The sequence below is a fragment of the Copadichromis virginalis genome, linkage group LG17, assembly GCF_057382275.1.
Source record: "Copadichromis virginalis isolate Kocher_CV1m ecotype Utaka linkage group LG17, C_Virginalis_male_GT1.1, whole genome shotgun sequence".
Lineage (NCBI taxonomy): Eukaryota > Metazoa > Chordata > Actinopteri > Cichliformes > Cichlidae > Copadichromis > Copadichromis virginalis.
In genome coordinates this window covers 28,281,700-28,301,884 of record NC_140634.1, presented here as the reverse complement: position 1 = coordinate 28,301,884, position 20,185 = coordinate 28,281,700, and the positions used below count along the sequence as shown (strand labels likewise).

General features: G+C 39.9%; 1 protein-coding gene across 1 annotated transcript in view; it reads left to right on the top strand.

Moving 5' to 3' along the window:
* Positions 1–3,038: 3,038 nt before the first annotated feature.
* snd1 (staphylococcal nuclease and tudor domain containing 1) overlaps positions 3,039–20,185 on the top strand; it is a 176,276-nt gene continuing 159,129 nt past the window's right edge. The window contains exons 1-9 of the mRNA XM_085437009.1: positions 3,039–3,346; positions 5,288–5,437; positions 5,973–6,090; positions 6,331–6,412; positions 11,618–11,778; positions 15,263–15,354; positions 16,011–16,169; positions 16,275–16,381; positions 16,560–16,650. Coding sequence (XP_085293135.1) covers positions 3,272–3,346; positions 5,288–5,437; positions 5,973–6,090; positions 6,331–6,412; positions 11,618–11,778; positions 15,263–15,354; positions 16,011–16,169; positions 16,275–16,381; positions 16,560–16,650 — 1,035 coding nt within the window. The 5' untranslated portion in view covers positions 3,039–3,271. The remainder of the gene's footprint in view (positions 3,347–5,287; positions 5,438–5,972; positions 6,091–6,330; positions 6,413–11,617; positions 11,779–15,262; positions 15,355–16,010; positions 16,170–16,274; positions 16,382–16,559; positions 16,651–20,185) is intronic.

Here is a 20,185-nt window from a genome sequence, read left to right as displayed (position 1 = left end):
TACATTTTGCGCTTTGTTTCTTCTGTGTTCTGCAGCACGGACACAGAAAATGATAAATATATTTTTATCTGGATTTCCCCCTTAAACCTTGTGCAGCTTTGCCATATCAAAGCATGCTCAATAACATTTGATTTATTTTTTTTAAATTGTAATATACCTAAACGATTAAAAATAACAACAAAAATACAAGCATTTTTAGATCGTCAATTCTATGATTTGATTTAGTTCAAAGGGTTTGATTTCACAATGGTTTAAAGCATCAAAAGTTTTATTAGCAGCTCCAATTTAACGGTCACCAGCTGCCCAAGAACAGTGTTCTGGCGCTGGCCTGCCTTTGTTTTGTTCTGTTTTGTCAATAAACCAGTTGAACCTTTATATGTTCTATGCTTGGGTGAGCTCGTGTGTGTGTGTTGGACAATATTTAGCTGTCAACAAGCTAGTAAAAACTTCCCTTGCAATCACTGATTGACTAACCTGAACATACAGACTACCAGGTTTAAGACTTGGTGATACTATTTATAGGACGTAAAATGAACGTGAAATGTGTATATATGTACACACAACATACAAGAAGATGAATACAAATTGAAATCAGATATACATGAATCAAACACAGCATTAAAACTACTGATAGGGGAAGTAAGCACTGACCTATTTTGAGGCAATGTTAGGTTAGGAAATATTAGTTTCTCCCATTCATGTGGATTTTACATTAATATCACCACACACTACTTACACTACTTACCTAAACAATGCTGACTTTGGACCACTGTCTATCTATCTATCTATCTATCTATGGAGAAGGATGACTGTCCTGCCAACTTGAATACTAACTAGAGTTTTAAAAAGCCCATAACGGAGATTAACCTTTACATGAAATATATAAATATACGTAAATGCATGAATTATAATTATAGTGAAAAGTGAGAATAATGGGGTAATTGTCCAAGTTTCTAGCAATACCTTGAAAACTGTTAAAAACTTATCTTCAAGACATTTTTTACTCTGCTGCACATCCTGCAGACTGCTGACAGTATTTTAAATAATGGAGTCAGCATCGCTGTTGGGGAGATTATCATTTCTAAATTACCCCGTATGTTTTTTCAAATAATACTCCTTTATTTATTTAAAAAGGACGTCATGTCAGTATAACTCAGTCTACATATACACCAATGCATCAGCATAGCCCAGTATTCATGTTACTTAGAGGGAAAATCCAGCTGTGGTCACCCACACTCATCATGAGCATGAATGTCATGGTAATTCTGGGCTTTATATGGTTTCTTTGAACTGCTTTTTTCCAGCATGAAATGTTTGCTCAGCTTACATCTTTAACATTAGAAAGCAAGAATGTGGTGTACAAGTTTGACTATTTGACTATATTTTAGATTTTCACTAATCCACAGTATACATATAGTTCTTTACAGTAAAATTATACATGCGGGCTTAAATATGTACATACCTCAAACAAGCTAATGGCAACATTCTGGCTGGATATTTGACTACCCTTCTTGTCTAAATTGGTCAAGTTCATTCAAATTGGTTGGTTTCCTGACATGGACTTAACTTTTAAGCACAGATTTTCAGTTGTGCTGAAGCTGGAGCTTTGAGACATCCATTCCAGAAATGTAATGCTAGACTGCATTACTTATTTCAAAACCAGTTTTGATGTGTTGTTGGAACACCCAAATGTGTTCAAGTTTCACCCATCTAGATTTTGAATTGAGGTAAAGTTAAAGAATCTGGGGGTAGTCCTCCTTCTTCATTACTCCATCCACTTTGTGCAATGTACCAGTAAAACTTTTCTCTAAAAGGCATTTGGCTTGTCCACATGTGCAGCTGCAACATTCAGTCAAGCTTGGCGGTGTTGATTTTAGACCAGAGTCTCCTTTCTTGGTCGATACAGCCCATGGAAAACTTGCTTCAGTGTGGACAGTGACCCTAGTGTTCCAGCAGTTTCCAGTTCATGGCAGCCTTGAGCTCTGATTGTTTGTGGGATGTTCCCGAACATCCTAACAAATGCCCTTCCATCTAAGGGTGAGAGTCCAGGTCTTCCTCCAGACTTTGACAAAGTGGTGAAACAACCAACTAACTTGTACTTATGTACAGCTGTTTGAACTGATGATCTTCAAATCTACAGTTGTTTAGAATTAGCTCCAAGAAACCTTTCCAATGTCTAAACGAAACACCCAATTCTTATTTTAGTCATAAAACATGTTTGCTGTACAATCATTCCCCGCTGAAAAAAAGAACAGTTCAAACAGTTAAAGCCCAAAACTATCATGATAGTGATGAAAATGAAGAGTGTTTACAAATGGAAAAGCACTCTCTAGATCTGCATAATCAGTCATTAAAGTATGCAATTTCATAACTGCCTATATCACACTGCTCATATACAGAACACAGGTGACAAACCGAAGTGAAAAAAACAAAACCTTTATGCTTGGCATTCTGTTGGAGACATTTTAGCAGCATAGTTTGATTCCACTTCTTCCCTCCCTACTGCAAATCAGTACAAGGAATTTCTGAGAGATTGTGTTTATTCATTGATGTAATTGAAGGATGTGATATATTCAGATATTCTGATGGTTTCTTCCAGTATGATTAAACTGGAGAATCAATACAGGCAGTTTGGCCTTTTATTTGAAATATCACTTACACAGACCACTATCACACCAAGACTAAGCATGTCCTTCACGACATCCACAAACCTTCTCTTTGGTTTTCCTCTGTTCCTCCTGCCTGTCAGCTTCATATTCAATATCTCCAGTATATCCACTATCCTTCCTCTGCAAATGCCCAAACCTTCTCAGTCTTGCCACTCTAAAGCTAAAATTTGTGAATATATCTGCGTTATTTCACTGTTATTATTGTTTATAATACATATTCTTTGTTTCCATCGACCAACCTTTAATGTATTTTATTTGTCGCTTTGGAGGTGTGTGACGAAATTTACGTTTTTCCGACACGGCTTGAAGGCAGCGTTAACTGGGGTAACACTGTGCTGACGTGTCGTACCTCTTGCACCGGAAGTCTTTATTTCAAGTCGCTTACGCGGTCAAAAAGCATCTCCATTAACTTCCATTGACGCTGGTCTCCAGACCCGGAAGTATTTTCACGTGCGTGGCAAAGTGTGTTTCCGGTATAACGTGTGTGTTGATCGGTGTTCAGCCTTTTTCTCTTGGCTTTCATTAGAACAGTCACTCACCTCAGAGTCCCAGCTCACTTGCCTGGTTACCCGTTAACGGCGTTGAATCTCAAACCGGTGGACATGGCATCTGTTTCGGGACCAGCTCAGACAGCCTCTGCTTCGGCTCCTCCTCTGCAAAGAGGAATCGTGAAGATGGTAAAGAGCCTAACGTGGATATGTGTACACACTGCGTGAGTGTAGGGAGGCAGCTAGTTAGCTCAGGGACCCAAGGGCTAATAAAGGCTCATAAAACTCATATAGCCTTAAGTGATCTTATTTGACGTTACAAATAATACGATCTGTTGAATGCATCTGTTGACAATGTGGTGCAGACAAGTTTAAATAACTATCTTAGGCGATTCGCCACTAAATCTGTTAGCCTGCTAGTAAGCAGAAGGAAACATTAGCATGGTCGCTATCTTGATAGTTAGCTGGAAACTATTTGGTTAGAAATTCAAAGTTTATTGGAATTGAGTTGTTTTAAAACCCACTGACTGGTTTGAGTCACATTTTCTTGTAGACGAATTACCTAGGAACTACTGCATTTTAGTAACGTGGGAGCTGTAACGACACCAGATGTTTAGTTTCTCAGCTAACGGCTATGCTAGCCAATAGCTAACTTATATTTACTTTAAAGCAACTGGTTACTTATATGAACAAAGTTCGTTGTGTCTGTAAACACTGTCCACTTTGTGTTGAGCAGTAGCGCAGACTAAACCAGTTTAATCAATGCTTCCCAGACTAGCGTATAAACTAAGTTGAGAAACTCCTGTCCTCTAGTTGCCGTTTCGCGTTTTGTCACGGTTTCCTGCGGGTTCCGCTGAAACATCTTCTAGCTTCAAAGTGTCTGTTAATAACGGCGGGGCTCCAGACATTGTAAGATAGTAGCTGGCTGATGTGTCCCGTCAGCTGAAGCCACAGACGAGGGATTTTCTCGGTGTGCTGGTTAAAACCAGCCAGAGAAAACTGACACGTAGCTGCAGTTTTCTTGCCCCCTATAATCTGCCATTCATCTCGGTTGTGTGTAACCTATGTTTGTCCATATGTTGCTTAGGGTTGAGTCATGGGAAACTTTATTCAGTGTCAGTTTTTTTTTCTCGTGTATTTTCAGTTTCAGCCTGGGCACTTCTGCTATCTTACTTTGTTTAAAACAATTTTCATATATATAATTGGTACATACAGATCCGTTTAAGCACCTCTCATGATGACAGTTTCATGGTGTGTTTCAATTAAGTCATTTAACATTTGAATGAGCTGACAAAATTAATAAGTTAGTGTTGTTGTTTGTTTGTTTTTTCAACTGCCCTTTGTGGCCCATACAGACCTCCGTACTTGAAACAAACAGACAAAAAACTACTGTCCAATTTCTGCACTCTATTAAAGAATGATGCTTCCCAGTCTTTTAATTTATTTAAATAGGACCAAATCACAACAACAGCCTTTGAAAACACTGAAAGAAGTTGATGCATTATGGTGCATGACAAGAAGTCTGAACAACTGTTTTTTTGTTATGAAGGAGTTTGTATTTGAGAAAGGTGATCAGTGAGTCAGGCAGAAAATTCAGGGTGTAACTGTCTGTTACTCGTTACAGCTACACCTCTGTTTTGCCTTTACTTGTAGGGAGTGGAGTCGGTTAGTGGGAGCACCTTTGATTTGATTTATCTAGAGCAGATCTTAGATCAACAACACCCAGTGATGCTTCCTGCAGACACCCTGGGGAGTTAGCAGATAAAGGTTGTTTGCTCAGATTTGTGTAAATGCCATGGTTGTCAAACCCGACAGGAGGTTATCATCTGTGCCATCACATGGGCTGATCTCGCCTTGCATTTGAATGACAGTCACCATAGTAACGTAGTACGAAGCTCCTTTCCAGTCAATTGTACAGGCACATTAGCATCCACACTGTTGATTTCCTCTTTTGCTGACTAATTGTATTTAATGTCACACCAATTTAAATAATTCCACAGCTTTTATTCACATCTGTGTGTGTGTGAAATTATTATGGTTTAAGAGCAGAATCTGTGGTGTTTTTAACCAATATTCGTACTTTTGCTTCTGTCGTACTGAACTGACCATTTATATTGTCTTCTTTGCCAGGTCTTGTCAGGCTGTGCCATCATAGTTCGGGGTCAGCCTCGAGGTGGCCCACCCCCAGAGCGTCAGATCAATCTCAGCAATATCCGAGCTGGGGCCTTGGCCCGCCGAGCCGCACAGGGCCAGCCCGACAGCAAGGACACCCCTGATGAGGTGAGTGGTTCTGTTGGTTTGTGTTTATATTTATGTTTGACACATATCAGTGTCAGTATGTTACCAATAATGGTGTGTCGTGGAAAAATCAGAGTCAGTGTGTTAAAGAGTAAGTGCAGGTCATATGCTTAATGAAATTTAAAGGACCTGCATTTGTTGATTTGGCTGGTTTCTCACATAAAGGAAATGTGCACACTTGCTGAGACATTGACCAAATGAATCAAGTCATTTGCATGTGCATCAGGGACATAGCATTAGTACACAATTTTAATTGTTTCAGTGACATATTTAAGAAGGGGCCAGCATTAGTGTGGCTATTTTCATGTCAATACAACACACCTTTATGCTGGTCTTGTGGCTGTGAACCTTGGAGGCTAAAGGAAGTTTAAGCTGTAGGTGGTTCCCCAACATGTTTTATCCAAAAGAAAGGATTGGATTTGTACCTGAGCCAGTATGTCTTTACTATTTGTTTACATCTACTGATACTGACATCTACTGATGAGTCAAATGTCACCTTTTCTTGTCTGCAATGTAGCCATGGGCCTTCCAAGCCAGAGAGTTCCTGCGGAAGAAGCTAATCGGCAAAGAAGTGTGCTTCACAGTGGAATACAAGAATATGCACAGGGAATACGGCATGGTCTACCTGGGGAAAGGTGTAGTGCCATTTCTTAAACTACAATTATGCTTCTTTTTAAAGTTGTAACTTTAGTTTGTATTTCTATTATAAAGCCATGTCATTATGTGGAAAACATAGGTTGCTTTTTTTCTAACTCCTGGGACCTCCCTAGGAACCGGATGCCCTGCCTTTCTTTTTACCCTTGCAATTTTCTGATGGTACATTGCGGTAGACTAGTGATGGTAATACATTTTCTTTGTCTTTCTTTTTATTTTAGACACAACAGGTGAAAACATTGCTGAGTCCTTAGTGTCCGAAGGCCTTGCCACAGTCCGCAGGGAAGGATTCAGAGGGAACAAGTAAGATTTTTGGTTCTATTCTTTCTGTTATGTATTAGTGTTTGTTTTAAGAGTTTCATTTTTTATGATTTTTGGAATCTTAAACATAGTTGTTTTTTTTTAACCAGTTGGGAGACTTTTTTTTTTTGCATGTAGCTTCTGTGTATGTTTTAATTATGTTGAGAAAAAAAAGGCACCATAGCATTGCAGCTGTGTAAAAGTAATTGTCATAAAAGTATGTAAGTATGTAGTTGAGATCACAGGCATGGCTGACACATGATTAGACAGTACTCGTGAATACTTCTCGTGGGACACAGTGTCAACACGTTTAGGTGTTGCTGCCCATCCGATCCCATTGCATTGTGGCTGATGCAGAATTTATAATAAGAGTTTAAAAAGTACACTTACTGGATAATATATGTATTTTTTTTAAATCAGAATATTTGAAAAACAAATCGCCCATAATGAGTAATAAACTTTTCTGTTATTGTTTAAAAAGTGCAGTATGTAAGTGAGTGAGGGAAGACACACCTGCAGAAATAAGATTCAAGAAAACTATCCACTCACAATGAGTTCTTCGACTGCTTTCAAGAATGTTTTGTTTATACAACATATGTTTGGGATGTGATATGGTTAAAATGTCAGGGTGATGGTAGCAGGAGTTACTCGAGTCTGTCAAGGTCAGTGCAGACGGCCTATTCAGAAAGACCAGATAGAAATGTACCTGATACATCCTTCTTCTGTGCTCAAATTGTTTTGAGGCTTGTTTTGTCTTGTCTTGTCTGGTTATTGATTATAATTGTTGTATCAATGAGTGCTCTACATCTCTAAACCCTATGTTACGTCTATGAAAGCTTTAGCTTGGTAGTGAAAGCAAAAGTAAATAATTACTCAGAATCTTCTCCAGCCAGATGACAGCACAGCAGGTCTAGACCTGATCCAAGTTGGTAATTTCACAATTCTAATGAATGGTTTTGTTTTTTTCAAAGACATGGTCTAATTTGATCTGGATGGATATAAGATATCCTTTATAAGATAAAGATGTCATCTATGTGCAGAGACTAAAACTAGGAACTAGAAACTAAAATGAGGATGTTTTAAAAATAATGTGGCCATTTGTTTTATTAACTGAGAGAAACATTACTGGCATCATCAGTCTGCTAACATGACAGCATTGTCATTCAGACTGGGTCACTTTTAGTCCTTTCAGCTTCATTGCTTACATGCAAATGATCCGTGGCAACATGCATTATATAACACTGGCTCCAGTAAAGAGTAGACAGACTTTCAAACATTAGGTCTTTATGGCTTTGTCATCAAGACAAAACGAAAGTGTGTATGTTTATACAACAGCGCTTTAAGACAGGGAAATCAGAAGCATACAAGAGATGAATGTTTTTATCTAAATGACGAGGTAGAACGTTAGGGTGTACATGCTTTTGCCACTTAGGGTGTTCTCCATGGTGGTTGGCATCTCAAAGATACACGGGAGACATGTTCAGTCCCAGTCTTGTGCATTTTATCTGCTGCTGTGACTGCAGGCGGTTTAGATGTTTGCTGTGCTGAAAGTGACTGAGCACCCTGGTAACTTTGCCATAACAGTAGCATAGACTATCCTATGATGTCAGATGTAGTAACATTTTTGCATACATGAAGCTTTCAGGTGGCATCTGCATAGAGTGCGTGCTATGTACAATTTTAGTTGGTTGTATTTTATGTGTTAGGGTGCCATAATCAAATATGTTGGCACAACAAACCATAAGTGGGTCATTATATATGTAACTGATATTGTAGATTTGTTCCACTTAAAGATTGCCGGCTCAGTCAGTGCTATTAAAGTAATTTTGATGTCAGAGAGTTTAATTTGCATCTAAACACTTCGCACTTGGAACAGGGAGGAAATCACTTTTGGCAACATGAGGTAATCTTCTTGCTAAGGCTTATCGCAGTACAAAACTGGAAAATCCGTAGGGAGATATACATAAGTCCTCAACTAGTTAGACTGTAGAGAATTGAGATGGAGCCAAAGTATCCCAGATGGTGGCAGCATTACCCTGCTGCTATATCAGTGTCCCTCTGAAACTCTTTTCTGCCACATTGCCCTTAGGCAGTAATTCTCTAAATACACTTGCACATGCAGAGCTATAGGACAGAGTGCTGTATATCCCCCCCAGTGGCAGTATTTGCACATTACACACATTACAAGCAATTTGACTCACGCTGCTACATTTATATCTTCCAATATGAACAGAGATGATGTGACTATTTTGCAACTAATGACCTATTTCAAGCATTCTGCGCAATGGCCTAGAACAAGCACTAATGTAAATTATGCTTAAAGTGTAAGCTGGCATCATTTGGCCAAAGGGGGAACCCATTATTCAGGAAGGACTCGAGGCCTCAGTTTTTTGCGAGTGCACTAACCAACAGTATCATTGCTCTTCATGACTGGCTACATTGATCATACAAACTATGGTGTGATAATTATGGAGCTGATGATAATGATGATGGCTTTGGACAGTGCAGTTAAACATGTGCTCAGAAACTGAAGCTGCAGCTTAGCCTGTTCACAAATTTGGTGCACAGCAGTACACCGTGTTAGGATGGTACTGTATTTAATGACACTTTTTGTAATGCTACCAGCGCCATTTATAAGAAAACTATGACTATTCTGTTTTTTTTCCTTTCTTTTTCTCCTTTAGAAGTTAGAATTGAAATATGTGTTTAGCTTTCATATCGAAGCTAACAGATTCATCATTTGAATGATTTTTGCTTTGACTTGATCAGTCGTAGAAAATGCTGTCTGTAGTGCTGAACCATAAGGGGACTGTATTGAGTTCAGTCATCAGTCTCGTCTTTTTAGTGTTGCATCTTAGCCTCTGTCACTATGTCTGCCTGCTTTTTCTTTGTAAATTGGTAATCTGTTTACAAAGAAAAGCTAGACCCTGAAAATTGGTTAGATTCCAGTGTGTTGCACTTTCCTTGTGAAATATTAAAGCCACAGGATGAAGGGGGAGCTCGACTTATTGGTTTATAAAGCCCACCCATCAGAGCCCCCCCCCCCTCCCGTTGCTTCTTTTTAACTGGAGCCCCAGAGGAGTACTGGTTGAGGGGTGTAACTGTCTGAGGGATAAGCTGTTTTTCTTCTAGGTCTCACTATTCACAGGGAGTGGAACCCTTCCAGTCAAGTACACCAGGGAACACGACTTACTATAACCTCTTCGAACTGTATGAAGACTAGAGGGAACCGTTTACTAAAGTTCCGCATTTTTGTATCTGTTTATGGTATTTTGGGTTGCACAAGGGAGACATGAGGTGATGAAAGATTTAGCCTACAGCATGTTCAAATATAAGGAAATTGGAAAGCTTCTCCTTGGCCCTTGTTTCTCCAGCAGTCTTGCTCAGTATTTCGCTCTCTCACCCGTCAATATCTGTTTTGATTTGAAGTAGTGTTGGTTGGAAGAGTTGCTGACCTAAAAAGAAAGCGGTCTATTTGGAGACATGGATAAGTTTGCTATCGTCTTCCTCCACACATGAAGTTATTTCTATATCTTAACCAATCTCTGCTTATGAGTTGCTCTCCTTTTATTTTGTGGCTTTATTATTTTTCTTCAGTCTGCATTCCTTGATTGCATTCTTAGTTTCTCTTTCTGTATCTTTGTAGGTTTCTGTTCCCGTCTGGTTCTTAAATACTAAGTAGCTTAAACAAAATGGACTTCTTACAGAAAAGTTTCACCATTGTTGCTCAGTAAGCAAGAAACTGTTTCAATTCAATCTGAAGTTTGTAGCTAAATCAGTGTAGAGGGGAAAGTGAACTTGACTGCATTTTGGGCGCGTGGCCAAAAGCCCAATTAAGTGCACACAGCTGGAGATGGGGGGGGATATTGTGTGTCCGTATGTGTGTGGCATTTTAAATGCGAGCCACTTTGTTGGCTCTGCAAAGTGAAGCAAGATGCGAAAAATTTCAATTTCTCTGTTTATTTTTAAAAACCTCTTGTCACAGACCGCAACTCCCAGTCGGTCGGCCTTTGCTTCTTGGAAAAACAAAAACCCGCCGGCCAATTGAAGTTCTGAATAATTAAAGTTGTGCGAGGCCTCTCAAATGGCATTAGGCTGCACAATTTAGGAAGCCAGCATGGAATTAATTATGGCGTTTGTAGCCAGCTGCGTGGCTGCTTTTGAAGGAGCTGTTAAACACTGTTATTGTCGCTTCACAAAATGCTCAGATACATTTTTAAGCAGTTGTAATCTGGTCATCAGCTGGTTGCCAATAATACAAGAGTGCAGTTTTTTTTGGAACCGGCACTTAATTTAACAAAGCTAAAAACCATTGCAAGCACATACGGTCCTTTTCTTTTTTTAATTATCACTTTTGCATAGCTTGTGACAGTTTTGTTGTGTGGGAATAAAAAACCTCCAGTTGGGGCTGTAGTTCTGTGAATTTGCGATGAAGCCAACATGACAGAAGTCAGTTGTTGTAATTGTAGTTATTGTTATGGTAATTTTTTGGCCTACTGGTATAGAGCTTTGAATCGACAGCCGGCATAAGAGAAGCATGTTGAACTTAACAAGGGTAGCGACTCTACAATCAAAACCTTTTCCTGCTTGTTAAATACAATGTGTGTGTGTCTCTCTAACCAGTGTGAAATTAATTGCAGCTTGTTAACACGCTGAGCCAGTGGTGGTTGTCAGAACGGTTTTATGGTGCTCAAAGACCCGTTAATCTTTGTAGGTGCTGTTTGTAACATGTAACAATATTTAACTCAAGCTGTTACAGCTTTAATGCACCTGTGTTCTTTAACAGAAATCATTTAAATTTCAAGGTTGGTGAGAAGCCACATATAAAGTAGTGCCGCAGTGGCAAGGTTTCATGCTGCATTGCGTTTTCACCGAAGGGAATCTTTTATAGTTGCCATGGAGTTTTTCGTTTTGGTCTCGCGGTTTGTTAAAATTAGAGAAACTCAACTGCCCCTGCAGTGATGAGCCCACACACTGCGGCTGCATTCAAGTTCTCATAGAATAGAGGGCTTGTCAATTGGCAAAATATCTCTCCCATAGTTTTCCACATATTTAAAATTGCATCACAAAGCTCATATAGAGAAAAGTTAGCGATGTTATTTCTTGCATATACATTTAGCACCATACAGATTTTACAGCTTTAAGAGCAGTCAAAATTTTGAAAAGTGTTTTTTGTGTGTGTTCATTTTTTGGTTTTGGTTTTTTCAGTCCAGAGCAGGCCAGACTGTGTGACTTGGAGGACCAGTCAAAGGCCTCTAAGAAGGGTTTGTGGAGCGAGGGTGGTGGCGCGCAGACTATCCGCAACATCAAGTACACCATAGAGAATCCCCGCAACTTTGTCGACTCCTTGCACCAGAAACCTATCAATGGTAAGGAATATTAGATGGACTTTTACCTCACTCTTGAAAAATGAATGTTTGGCCTATGAAGAAAAACAATACATGAAAATGTAAAAAGAGATTACATACATAACCTCTGTTTGTTTATTTGGATCATGGGCCTCATGAGCACTACATGTTGAATTGTACTAAATAACTTTAGAGCAGGAAAGTTTGGGCAGTGCTGTTTTTTTCCCTTTAATATTGTGATCTGTAAGATTCTTCAGAAAAACTGATCTTATTTAAAGTTAAGACTCTTAGATCATATCTTTATAAGGCAGCAGAAATCAGTTGATGTGGGCTTGGATGTTTTGTCCTGAATATCCACTTCATGGCATGTAAGGGCACACACTGTCTCGCTCTTCACCAGCTCATTCCTTTGGCCCTCATCTCGACCTATTCGAGGTGTAATGTGCCACTCTATTTCGAGAAGAGTGCCGGTAACAGTGGTTAAGCTCATTTCACCACCCTTCTGCGGAATAGAAAAATGAACAAGGGGCACTTTTTCTTTCTTTCATTTCTTATTCTTGCCATTTATGAGAATCTCAGGGCTATTTTAAAATTGGAGGCAGCAATCCAGTTGAAGTATTCTACACACAAAAAATAGCTGTTTAAAAATGGGTATGCCAGTTTCTCTCATCTGCTCATGCTACTCCCTGTTCCCATTGACATGCATGTAACACCTGTACATTCACATGTTCTATAGAGAGAAACCTTTAAGACACTGAGTGAGCCGATCGCAGAAGATTATTTAGGTGTGAAATTCCTTTTTTTAACAGTTACCTAAAAACCTGTCTAGATTAAATGCCCCTGCATTGAAGTCTGTTGTAATGCATATAAATTGGTTGTTTTTTTTCCCCCCACACAAAGAATTATGAAAGAAGTATGTACTGGGAAATTATGAAGCATACATTCAAGCTGACCACAGTCAAAGTGCTTTATTCCTGTAGTGTCAGTTCAACAACAAAAGTGATCTCAAGGGAGTTTAAATTAGAGGTGGGAATCACCATACATCCCACGATACGATATTATCACAATACTTAATGCACGATACGATATTATTGCAATTTTTTAAAAATATTTTGCGATATTCAGATTCTGTACATAAAGGTAAACTTTATCAATATTCATTTTATCTAATAACAAAGTCTCACACTCAGTCTTTCTCTCATTTTAGTCAGTTTTATTGTTGACAAACTGAACGGTTTGTATTACAGTCTAGTCCAACTTAACTGAATGCAACCATCTGGTACAATTAAATGGTAAATGGCCTGTATTTATATAGCGCTTTTCTAGTCCCTAAGGACCCCAAAGCGCTTTACATATCCAGTCATCCACCCATTCACGCACACATTCACACACTGGTGATAGCAAGCTACATTGTAGCCACAGCCACCCTGGGGCGCACTGACAGAGGCGAGGCTGCCGGACACTGGCGCCACCGGGCCATCTGACCACCACCAGTAGGCAACGGGTGAAGTGTCTTGCCCAAGGACACAACGACCGAGACTGTCCAAGCCGGGGCTCGAACCGGCAACCTTCCGATTACAAGGCGAACTCCCAACTCTTGAGCCACGAACCACGAACGATTATAGCTATTCTGAACTATGCAATTTGTGAAAACTATGCAGCCCCTTCAGCAACTGAAGAATTTGAAAGTAAATTAAAACAAAATATAATTTTACATTTTACATAATGTAAAGTTACATAATTTTACATTAAATAAAAAAGTTTTAAACTAAAATATCGATTTCTGCTGTACCTGTATCGATACATTATTAGCAAACAAAGTATCACGATACTACACAGTATCGATTTTTTTCCCCCACCCCTAGTTTAAATTATAAGGTAAAAACACCAATCATCAGACAGTCCCCCATGAAGTGACATGTGGTGACAGTGGAGAAGAAGAACTCTTAACAAGGAAGAGCAGACAGACAGAACAGGCTCTCATTTTTTGCAAATACTCGAAATAAAGAGGATTAAAAAACAGACTGCGAGAGACAGTGGATTAAAGCTGGTTAATTATAACTTTAGTATTATTATTATCATTGTTATTATTTCAAGCAGTTTTGTATTCTTGATTATTTACATGACTCTTCATTAGCTTATCATACATTTATTAAACAAAAGTGTGTTTTATAAGATAATTTGTTGGCATTTTTGCCTTTGTTGGATAGTGAAACAGTGAAGATAGACAGGAAGATGAGGAAAGAGGGGTGCAAGACATGCTGCAAAGGGCCACGGGCGGGACTCAAACCTGGGCCGCTGCTCTCTGAGCTAAATGGGCGCCTAACAAAAGTGTCTTTTAAAGGGTTTAGTTCATTCATACACAACTTAGAGAAAAGGTAAATAATACAGAACACATAATTAAAAAAAAAAAAGCGAATTAATTGCTCTATTACCACACTATGGCGTGAAGGAGAGGTGAATGAGACGTCCCTCTGCAGCCTGAACTTACAGCGCTTTCTAAATTCAAGATTGTTCAGAGTCACCTGACCTAGCCCCTAACTTCAAGGTTTATAAAAGAAAAAAGTTTTAAGGTTAGTGCGTCTGTCTCCTGAGCTCACATGAGAAGCTGTTTCCAAAGGTTAGGTTTGTGATGAGAAAAGCTCTTAAATTCAGTTCTCAATTTAACATTAGAAGAGATGGTAATATGGGAGAAATGTGATCTCCTTTTTCCGGTTAGTACTTTTTGTACAGCATGTTGAGTCAACTAAAGATTTTTAGGACAACCAGATGACTGGGAATTACAGCAGTGAAAATAAGTAATGATAGAGTAGTTTTTCAGCGTCCCTCCGAAACAGGATGTTCCTAATTTTGACAGCATTGCACAGATGAAAGAAGGTATTTCTAGTGATTTGTTAAATGTGTGTATCAGGGAACATATGCTGGTCAAACTTGACTCCAAGATTCTACAAAGTTGTCATATCATGTTAATTATATTTTTTGCAAAATCATTCGAAGCAGCAGTTTATGAACACGATGTTACTTTTAAGGGTGTGAAAAGTATTCCAGTTCATTTTAACCAACATGAGCTCAAACTGATCACAGCCTTTTGATGTCAAAAAGAAGGAAGTGTTCTTCCTTTAAATCTAGAGTAGTGGGTTTTGGATGAAATGTGACTTTGATGTGGAGTTCAGTCTGTGACTTTCTCCTCTCAGAGGACAACTCTTTTCAGTCACACTGTTCATTAAATCATTGGGTTGTGTGTGCCTGGTTCCTGTTTTGAGTTCAATAACAATCACTCATTGAGCTTTCTAAAAGCAATTGGATTGCACCCTGGATCACTAATAATTCACTCCTAGATTTCCATCTTTTAAACTCTACATTTTCCTAAGCCAGCAGTTGCGTGATTTAGTTTTGTGTAGTTCACAACAGTTACATTTAACTTTAAGAACTTGAGGTATTTAAGCACATCATAATTTGACACACAATCTTTGATTTTACATTATGTTGTCTCTTCTCCCTTTAGCCATCATCGAGCACGTGCGGGATGGAAGCGTTGTTCGTGCCTTGCTGCTCCCAGACTACTATCTGGTCACTGTTATGCTGTCTGGTATTAAGGTAACCACCACTTATTTGCTGCACATACAATTACATGTTACATAGTGTGGTTTTATTTGCTTTAAACAATTAAGTCTCTGCAGTTTCTGCAAGGAGATTGAAGTAACAACATGTAGTTAAATAAAAGCCACCCAGCTATTTTTTTTTGGTGGTTTTTGACGGTTCCTTCCAAAACCCCCACCCTTTTTTATTTCTTTTTTTTTTTTTTTTTTTTTTACATAAGTAATGTCTCTTTCTGTCACTTCCTTTAGTCTGTTTATTCTAGCAGTGGTGTTCTTGCACATTTGCCCATTAGTCTCTTTCATCAAGTCCAGCTTTGCCAATAGATCACTTAAGATAAATAATGTTTTTCATCCCCCACTTGAAGACATTTCATTCATTTCAAGGTGTTCTTCGCCTCATTGTTCAAAGACTTGTCTGCTTGTGTCGCCCATGGCGCTTATATTTGTCTGGTATTTTTCCACGCTTCAGACATGATTAGAGATAACATGCACATCAAGGTGACAACAGTTAAGAAGACGGCAGGCACAGTGAAAAGAGTTTCTTGCAAAGTGTATTTAATCAGTTATACATTTTAATGCACAAATACTTGGAAAACATACACTGATTAGTGCATGGGTAATCTATATTTCTTTTTCCGTTTCTCTTCCTCTCAGTGTCCCACATTCAAGAGGGAAGGAGATGGTACAGAAACGCCAGAGCCATTCGCAGCAGAGGCCAGATTCTTCACTGAATCCCGTCTTCTTCAGCGAGACGTTCAAATCATCCTGGAGAGCTGCCCCAACCAGATCATACTGGGCACCATCCTTCACCCGGTAAAACACCGGAATCAGTACCTAGTGGTGACATTGTTAATTCTTGGATTTTCGTTTTATTCCTTTTGGGGTTTTTTTGACCGTGCTCATTTGATTTTGTCTCAGAATGGTAACATCACAGAACTCCTGCTGAAAGAAGGGTTTGCACGCTGTGTGGACTGGTCCATGGCTGTTTACACCCAGGGAGCTGAAAAACTCAGAGCTGCTGAACGGTACGCAACAGAAAATACATTTTGACACAAGCCAAATTCGATTTAATCACCTGTTTTTAGTGTTTTCCAGCCAACTGGATATTTCTAGTCACTTGATTAAATCATATCTCCTGATATCTGACTAATGATGAGTATTTTATGTTTTTATTTTAAATTTTATTTGTCGTTGTCTTTCCAGATCTGCTAAAGAGCGCAAGGTTCGGATCTGGAAAGACTATGTTGCGCCGACAGCCAACTTGGATCAGAAGGACAGGCAATTTGTAGCTAAGGTGAGGACTTAAAGTGGTAATTTGTAGTCTTATTAAGAAGGGGCTTGTTATGAGGATCATTTTGCTTCATCGGGGGGGGAGCGAGAGCATGTGTAGAGTGTAAATCTTTGTGCATGACATGAAGGCATTGTTAAGTATGTGTAAGACTTAAATTTGGTTGTAAAAGGAAGCGAGAAAGGCAGCTTCACTTGGATTCACAAGTTGATGCCTTCTGCTGCATTTCCAATTTTCTCTCGGTATCTCAGCAAAAGCACGAGCACTCTGATGCTTGTAATGAATTATCTCTTCCTGACACTTCTTGCTTTCACGTTTACACACCCCAATGAATATATAGGGAGAAAAGATCCCCTCAGTAAAGGTACAAGGAATGCTTAACAGCAACCTTGAAGCAATCCCCAGGCAAATTAGTGCCAAATTGCTGGCGTGTGCTGTAGCAGCGGCACAGAACGACCCCAAAAGCCAACAACTAGAGATATTAGCTTTGGAGGTTATTGGCCCGGCCCTCGGGAGAAAAGAAACATCCATAATATCAAGTACAGTGGGAGTGCAGTCCATCCTAAATGTCAGCACATACCGGTTCAAACCAAATAAGATTGACTCCTTGATACATTTGGTAATATAGCTTAACCTTGTTGTCACAATGAGATAACACATTACAGGGCACTTTAATGCAGTAAAGCAACTCTAGCCTTAAAGCGTCAGCTTTAAATGTGGCCCCTTCTGAGCATTTTGGCTAGTTGCCCCCATACCTTCCCCTTAGTAAATATATATATTTTTCTCTCTGGAAACGCTTAATAAAAAGAAAAAAGTTGAGCCTTTTGGAAGTTTCTTTTGTCTGCATTTGCTCCCTCCAGACCCCAAACTTTTAAGACCCTTAAAAATTCATACCCGGCCTAAGGGTTACATAAAAGGTGTTGCTTTGGCAATCTGCTTACAGAATGAATTTGATAAACTGCACAAGCATATAGAAGGCACCAAAAGAAAACTATGAGCATGTATATTTTTTTTCCTGAGTCAGAGGGAAGAGGATTGAGAGAGGATAAAACATTTATATTATCGGTGCGAGCTGCGTTTAGATCTCTGTGAACCCCCTCAGTAAAAGAGGGCTGAATGTGGGCAGTGTGCAAGTGAGGGAACATTTGGTGGTGAGCTCAGGGGAGTGTATGAAAAGCAGGCACAGAGAATATAAAAAAGTGAGAGGTAGAGGGTTAAAGAAGACACTGAAAGGGTAGGTTTGTGTGGATGTGTATAGGATGAAAAGGAAATGAGTAGTCAGTCTTTTTTTCTTTTTATTTATTTATTTATTTTGGCCTCCTGCAGTGCACTGCTCATGCCCCCAGTTAAACTTTGATGCACTTTTGAATTTTTTCTCAGGATGTTTCTTTGTCCTTTACTTACCTTGCAGCTTAAGCTTGCTCAGTGTCAGCTGCTGCTATGTTAGCCAGTTTATTTGGGCATTAGTTTAGATATCGTACTTTGTGGATGTGGTGACTCGTCTGGGTGATCTCCTTTAAAGTGCAACTTCTTTCTATAACTTAAAATGCTGTCTGTTATAGCTTGCAAAGTAATTCCAGTGAGTGATAAGCCTCTGAGATGGCAGGAGGACCACGCAGGTCTAAAAATGTTCCCTTAAAAATTGATTTGATGGAAAGTGTCTTGTTGACCCTGCAGCTAGTTGAACTGTTTTAACGCTAAGTACATACCGGGCAGGCTAAAGTTACGCAGGCCCGTCACTCCCCTTCTGCACTCGTCCCTGTTACTTTTGTCGGCACCTAATGCTGCAGTGCAGCCACTCTCACAAGGACACTTTTATCCATCAATCCCATCATCATACACTCCTCCCCTCTCCTCATCCACTCTGCTTTTCACTTCTTATTACCTGAGTGATGGATAGAGTGGAGAGACGCAGCGGGTCCAATCCCCACAAGTCAATCCTGCTGACGCATCTTCCTTTTTGACTGTCTCGACTCTTTCTCCCCCTCCTTTGCTGGGACTAAAGAATAGGAATGTAGGCCATGTCCCAATAGTACCCCCTTTCTCCCCCAGGTAACCACTGACTTGCAAGGTGATAGACAAAGGGTGACGTACTGTAAAGCCCTTTGCCAAGCTCATCAGCGGCTTGTCAGGAAGACTGCTGGTGATGAGCTCATCCAAATCCATAAGAATCATATGTATAAGGTATCTGGATTTACTGCTCTCCAGCTGGGAGTTTTAGTAGTTGCATAAAGATTTTCTGATCGGTGTTGGGAGTAAAAAGGCTTATGCGTGTGCTGTTAAATGTAATGAGGCATAGGTGCAAAATACAATTAGTAAGTATGGCTTAATACTGTGTGTAAGACAGAAAGGTGACATGTGCACTGCCTTTAAACCAAGTCAGACAAACTGGGCTTAATATCTGACAGCTTCTTAAAATAACAAAACAAAATGACACATTTGGAGAGAAAGGCTTGCAGGTTAAACTCTAAAGTTGAGCAGCAGTAAAGTAAGAAAACAAAAAAACATCCCTGCTAGAGCAGGGGTGGGCAATCTCAGTCCACGAGGGCCGGTGTCTCTACAGGTTTTAGATGTGTCCTCGAACCAACACAGCTGATTTAAATGGCTAAATTAGCTCCTCAACATGTCCTGAAGTTCTCCAGAGGCCTGGTAACGAACTAATCATGTGATTCAGGTGTGTTGACCCAAGGTGAGATCTAAAACCTGCAGGGACACCGGCCCTCGTGGACTGAGATTGCACACCCCTGGGCTAGAGTCCCTCTAAAGCAGGGGTTGGGAACTCCAGGCCTCGAGAGCCGGTGTCCTGCAGGTTTTAGATCTCACCCTGGGTCAACACACCTGAATCACATGATTAGTTCATTACCAGGCCTCTGGAGAACTTCAAGACATGTTGAGGAGGTCGTTTAGCCACTTAAATCAGCTGTTTTGGATGAAGGACACATCTAAGGACACCGGCCCTCGAGGCCTGGAGTTCCCTACCCCTGCTGTTTAGTGTTTTTGTTTAACAGCATTGTGCAAATTAAGTGCTTGTCATATCTATGTGATATGCTTGTTATCCCTATATGCAGCTTTGATGGCATTTAAACCTTTATGTTAAACCATGGCATTTGGATCAAATCCACTGGTGTCCACATGGAACACAGTGCATTGGTGATGTGAGGCAAGTAATGACCAAATCCTGGCCATGTGGTTAAAACCAACTGAATAAACGTGAGAGTCAACCAGCACTTTCCCCGATAGTAGCCAAGATTCTCCTTGCGCTATGACTGATCTTGACCACTGCAGATGTCATGTCATTACTAGGCAGAGGGTGGCAGTAGATCCCCACCGTTCGAGTAGCAGAATAGACCAGTGAGTCATGCTGCCAGCCTGTTTGTCTCTTCTGCCTGCTCGCTCAACCCTCGTGGCAGCTAACTTTCCAAAGAGTTTTTGCTCTATTTTTCGATCTATTCTCCATCTTTTCCTCTGTCTCTGTTCCTGTGATATTTGCTGTGAGATTACACTCTATCTCCCTGGCTCGCTCCAGCTTTCTGTTCGTCTA